Genomic DNA, 6,120 nt, shown 5'->3' with positions numbered 1-6,120 from the left:
GTATCATAAACTGCAGCTTTTACTAACTTTAATAGCTTCCCATGGCAACCCGCAGTTAAACTATAAATTAATCTTTTGCTTCTGAGCCACACGAAGAACTACTTTCTCTTTCTTCAGTGTTAAGATGAAATTACATCAGAGGATGTAACCACAGTAATAATAAGCAACAAACACATACCTCACCATGAGTCATAACAATCACGTGAATGACTCATTATGTAAGACGGGCATACACTCGACCAATGAACGCGCTATATTGAGTTGGATGGAACCAATAAAAATTATCCGTGGGCGGGGATTGGGTTGTAAAGGGCGGAGTTAATAACAAAAACTGACGGGTTCTTCTGTTGCTTCCTCCTGTTAAGCATCCGTTTTAGTCCGCATGTCGGTGTAGACCACAAGGAGAGGTTAGTGAAATGTTTTACATATTTAGTCTATATTCGAACCTATTAATATAAGCGTTTTTAGGATACAAATATATTTTTTGTAGGATACAAATATATTTTTTGAGTTTGTAGATTTCATCGCCAAATTTATAATGCTGTTGTTAGCAGCATGACCACGTTAGCAGTGTTGCTAATGCTAACAGGTCCACAACGTCTTGAAGGAATAATATCCTTACGCTTTTATTAACAGGCTGTAATTACCAGTGGGGATATAGTTATCATAACGATAACTTAAACCTCAGCTGAAGTTAACTTAAACGCTACTTGGGCCTTATCGTGTTCCGTTTCCGTAAATAGCGCATTTAGAGCAGTAGCTCGTGTTATGGAACGAGGCAAGTGCGTGGCTAAATGGAACCTGTGCGTCTCAGCCCGCCTTTCTCTGGTTCGAACCGTTAACCGAAGGCAGCAGGGCATAAACAAAAGGATGTCCACATTTTAAACTAAAGATGTTTCCTACAACAGCAGGTGTTGCCACGTGAACACAGGCGTATTGTTGATACCGAGGGAGTTTTGGCATTGGATATACAGAATAGTTAAAACGGTCAAACCACCTAAAATAGTGCAGTGATAGACTGTAAAGTGGAATTAGTTTTTTCCAATTTGGGCATCAGAAAACATTTTGTAGGTAGGATCTACACCTGTATATCTATTTTGTTTTACATGATCTGTCACATGCCTTTCATTACAGAAGCTGTCCATACGTGATGAAACACTTGTAAAATATGAGGAGAGAGATTGCAGCTGTGGTGTTCTTTCTGAAGAGGCTTGTGAAAAAGGGGGAGAAGTTGGAAGCGGAGATGGTCGAGCTGTTTGTTGAGAGGCTGGCTGTGGCACTGCAGGAGAAGTTTAAGGGGCACTGGTATCCTGAAAACCCCAGCAAGGGACAAGCATACAGGTGGGGCTGCTCTCGGATGCAAATGAGTAAAACTCGGATTGTTCTGGTGGCACGTTTAAGCTGAAGGCAGTTTATGTTGTGTGTGTGCTTTGAAGGTGCATCCGAGTGAACAGATTTCACAAGCAGGATCCAGAGCTCCTTCGGGCCTGTCGTGAGAGTGGTATCCAGTACAGTGACCTGGGACTTCCTCGTGAACTCACATTGTGGGCGGACCCTGGGGAGGTTTGTTGCAGGTGAGATTAAGAGTTTGTAAATCTTGTACGCTTAAATGTGCTTCGGTTGATTGCTTTCTCATTAATCTAAACCTGGTATCACTCAATAATTAAGGCAAACTGGTTTTTAACGTGAGATGACCCATTCACGTTAATCTTCCTCACATGCTTCATGCGCAGTGGTGAAAGAGGCTGTAAATACAGTTTCATTAACCCCAAGGCTTTCCTGTGATTTCAAACGAGACTACTGGCAACAAGAAAACACTATCTTTATGAAACAGCAGTTAAACATTTTGTTGAAACTTGGATATAAACTGGTGGCTTTGTTTAATTTAAAAAAAAAAATCTTTTACCTGCATTTATCGTTATTAGATGCTTATGAACAAAGACGGCGCTTCTTGTTTTGTAATATGCTTTCCCTAAACTCTTCTAAAGAAAACCGTTCTTAAACAAATTTCCTACTAAGTGTTTAATTAAAGGTAATAATTATTGATGTCTCTCCTAATTATTAGGTATGGTGAGCAAAATCCTTGCTTCTCGGTTGCCACTTTCTCAAGTGACGATGAGGATGGCAAAGATGTTTCAAAGAAGGTGACCAGTGCACTGGAGAGGGTGACATCAGACTACCACTCTGGTTCCTCTTCAGATGAGGAGAGTGCCCGCACTTCTCCCCTCACTATCCCCAGCAGATGCTCTGCTTCCCAGGTATTCTGTCATGAAATGAGGGCTGCCTACATTCACATATATTCTGTCTTTTATGAGAGGAAACATTTTGCTGCTGTCAATGAATATTTGAGTGCACACACAAAGCAAGACTCCTGATAACACAGGCTAATGATTCTGAACAGGAGACACTGCAGTAAGCACTCTGGCTAAATGGTTAGCCAAGGCCTGGATGAATTGTTTTAAAGAATATTTCATGCATGAAGTTGGTGAATGATGGTGTATGTTTGCATGCCAAATTTGCACCTATGCTTCTTGGGTTCAGCTTCAGCCCATAAATGATCAAAATTATACTTGATCAACTGAGTGAAGGAGCCAGGTGATAATGATAAATGATAACCATTTCAACAATGAAAACTTGGTCAACTAATAGTCCTCTTACACTAGTACCTACTTGACTTGGTCAAGCTTGATCTAGCTACAGTATTATGACTGTTTTTTGGTTTGTCCACTATAATTGGCAGCTTATATATATGTAACTTATTTATTTTTCCTCTTTTTATTCGTTTAAGAAAATGAATCCATGTGCTCCTATATGGCATCCCAAAAAGATGGTACCAGGAAAAGGTCATATCCCTCCACAGCCCCACTACAGCTACAGGCCTCGGAATAGAGCCCCACACAGTTTGAGGAACAACCTGTGGGTCCCTCCTGTGTACAGGAGAGGGCCTGGATATTGGGAAACACACAAAAATCTGGCACATTGTTACAGTTAGGAATCATGGTGCTTATTGTTCACACTGGACATTAAACCTGAAGGCAACTTTAATATGACTGACCATTTGTTGTTGTTTCTTTTTAAACATGAACTTTTTATAAATGTTTTTTTGACAAAGTCTGTTTTGCACTTTAGACTATTTGTTATAGTTGGAGGAAATCACTTGTATTAAATTAGATATTGATATTGGAATACTACACGTATAGTCTTGAAGTACTGTATTTTTACTAAGGGAAATGTTTATGTTTGCCACTGACTGTCCTTTGTGATAAAGTGTTTTATTTATTCATAGTGAAGAGTTGTGTCAGAAGTAAAGGCTTAAATTTATGGAGTTTTATTAAATACTTCTAGCATCACAACACACACTTTGATTTTCTCCCCTATACTGTGTTACCTTCTGTTTGTCTTTGTGTTGCCACCTATCAACTTGCTACCAATCAGTGCAAATATCACACTTTCTTTTAACTCTATTGATTTTTAAAAAAATTATTATTATTGTTCCCTCTGTATGTTTTGGTGTCAACTAGAAAATACTCAAACCCGCACACACAGTGTCTCGCCCTGGTGTTGTGTGTATGAGGTCCAATATCAGGACAGAAATTCTGGCTTTTCGGGCAAAGAGCTGTTGCTCAGTTCCTAACTGATCTCAACTAAATGTTGCGTGACTCTTCAGTCACATTCAATAACAGACCTGAGACATACATATTAAAATGGTCACAGATGTGGGGGATGTGACGAAATCTTTTGAGCATCAGCTAACCTGCTGGATGGGGCTCCTACACCAGCGGCAGACTGAAACATTGCACAGCACAGTTTGACAGCTGCTCTCTTATTTGCAAGGGGATTCCACAGTGGGCCCTCTCCTTGCTTGATTTGGTGGAAAAAAAATCAAGATATTTGTCTCTGCAGGGGATCAAACCTGTGATCTTTTACTTAATAGGCAAATGTGTAAACTAGATAAACATTTTTCAGAGGATGTGATGTAATAGTAATCATATCAGGGTAAATATTTTGGTAAACACACCTTTGTGGTACAGGTTTAATTGTTTTTACTGGCACAGCCAGGGTGACGGTCACGCACAGGGATAGTTCCTCTGGCCTGAAAAGAAAAAGATGTTTCCACAAGTCATTGCATGTTAGTTATGTTTATAGTTTCCTAATGATGAAGTTATTTAAAACTGCAGGCACTCTGGCTGATAACCTGCCATTAGCTCTACAGTCAATTTCTATATATAATTAATAATTGTCATATTCTGCTGTGCACTTATTTAATTTTAGAAGATTCAATGTCAGGACAGATGTGAAACTGAAAATAAGCTTTTAATGCTGATAGTTCAGTGCAAAAAAGATAAAGGAACAGAGCGAGGAGACAAAACTACATGGATGACGTGACAATGACAGAACAGAGGCAGAGGGTTTTTATTTTAGTTGATTCTATGCTGTTTTATCTTGTTTTGGGTTGTTTTTGGGGGGTTTTTAATATAGGGCTGTTTTAATTTTTATGTATTTTGTGTTTTATTTATTTATTTTTGCTGTTTTGTGTTATTCTATTGCTTTTAACTTATTTTCTGTACAGCACTTTGGTCCTGTGCTGGGGATTTTAAAGTGCTTTATGAATAAAATTGGATTGGAGAGGGAACAGAAAAACAAAGGACCTAAATAACCTTCAGCGCCATCACTATCAAGAACTGAAGACTCATCATACGGGACTTCTAAATACAATGAACTAAACTAAAGCAACAACACTACAAATAGTAAGAAGAGTAAGTGAATATCAACGGCAGCAAAGACAACTAATGAACCAAACCCAAAAACTCAAAACCACGATCCAGGGACCATGACAATGACCAACACAAAGTAACACATCACTGATCGATGTGCAAAGCTGGGAGAGACTCACTCCAAAAGACTTGCAGCTGTAAGTGCTGATGGTTGGACAGAATATTGGTTCTTCATGTTTGATGTGCAAATATCGATTAACACATTTATTAATTTTTTCTCTAATTTAGTACATTTAAAACACAAGAGTGTGATACATTTTTACAATGAAAATTAATTACAAAGCCAACAGCCTTTCCAGAGAGACCCACTGATGTAACGTCACCTTCCTCTGCTGTAAAACCTCACATCAAAACTGCTTTCTGTAAGAATATGTAGAACATCAGAGCTCAGAAGCCCAACCTGTAGGAGGACTCCAGGGCTGCCACAATACAACAGGGCTCCTTTTAGCCCTCCTCCTGCACCAGTTATCATTATTACAGAGTACCCGAAGACCTTAAGGGGAAGAAGAAGGAGTCTTCTGAAAACTTAGTAAAACTCAATGTAAAGCCCACAGAAACCGATCCCGTGTTTCAGAACAAATACCTAATAACTTCTGACAAAGAAGACCTGAATAATTTAGCAATAATTCTAAATATAAAAACAAAAAACCCTACGTGTATTTCAGCTGTTTATTTCTGCCACCTGGAAACATCTGAAGCTGTGGTGGGGAGGAGGTCAGTAAACAAACAGCAACTCTTAACACACACTGATCTACTTCGGTGTGCACCTCTGTCCTATCTGGCACAGGTTCCCAGTCTGTCACAGGCCTAACACAGAAAGATCACCATTCACAGTCATGGCCAAATTAGAACGACAAGCTAACCTAATGTGCATGATTTGAACTGTGTGAGGAAGCTGGAGCATCCAGACACAACCAGTGCAGGCACAAGGAGAACAGGAAGCAGGAACCCGCTTCCTGTGAGGTGACAGTGCTAACCACTGCCCCACTGTTTCATGTTATACACAACATTATTTTTAATTGAAATTGTACAGTACTGTGTCTCTTTTTAAAGTGATCTTGAGCAATACTGTTCCAGATTCCCTGGAGGTCTTTCAAAGTTTACTTTGGACATTGGCTATTTTTTCGCTTATTTTCAGTCCAGTCGTTGTGCCTGACCATTTTCAGAGGAAGGTTAACAAACAATTTAAAATTGTATCTTTAGGAACTCTATTACTACCAGCCACGTGAGATATGCAAAATCACACAAGACCTGGACTAAAAATCAGTGGCGACGACGATGTTATGGGGAGATTAATCCACACTTGAAATTTTAGTTTAAACTGTGTTTAATATGTTTGAAGCTC

The 6,120-nt window shown here is 39.3% G+C and overlaps 1 protein-coding gene across 1 annotated transcript; it reads left to right on the top strand.

Moving 5' to 3' along the window:
- Nucleotides 1-310: 310 nt before the first annotated feature.
- Nucleotides 311-3,321, top strand: btg3 (B-cell translocation gene 3). The gene is made up of 5 exons (XM_085469442.1): nt 311-407; nt 1,135-1,341; nt 1,437-1,574; nt 2,066-2,258; nt 2,789-3,321. Exons 2-5 carry the CDS (start codon nt 1,169-1,171, stop codon nt 2,990-2,992), a joined length of 708 nt encoding a protein of 235 aa, XP_085325568.1. The 5' UTR covers nt 311-407; nt 1,135-1,168; the 3' UTR covers nt 2,993-3,321.
- The last annotated feature ends 2,799 nt before the right edge of the window (nt 3,322-6,120 follow it).

Source organism: Copadichromis virginalis, linkage group LG10 (genome assembly GCF_057382275.1).
Source record: "Copadichromis virginalis isolate Kocher_CV1m ecotype Utaka linkage group LG10, C_Virginalis_male_GT1.1, whole genome shotgun sequence".
In the NCBI taxonomy this organism is placed as follows: domain Eukaryota; kingdom Metazoa; phylum Chordata; class Actinopteri; order Cichliformes; family Cichlidae; genus Copadichromis; species Copadichromis virginalis.
Note: the sequence above shows the minus strand (reverse complement) of the source record. Positions and strands in the feature narration are given on the sequence as shown.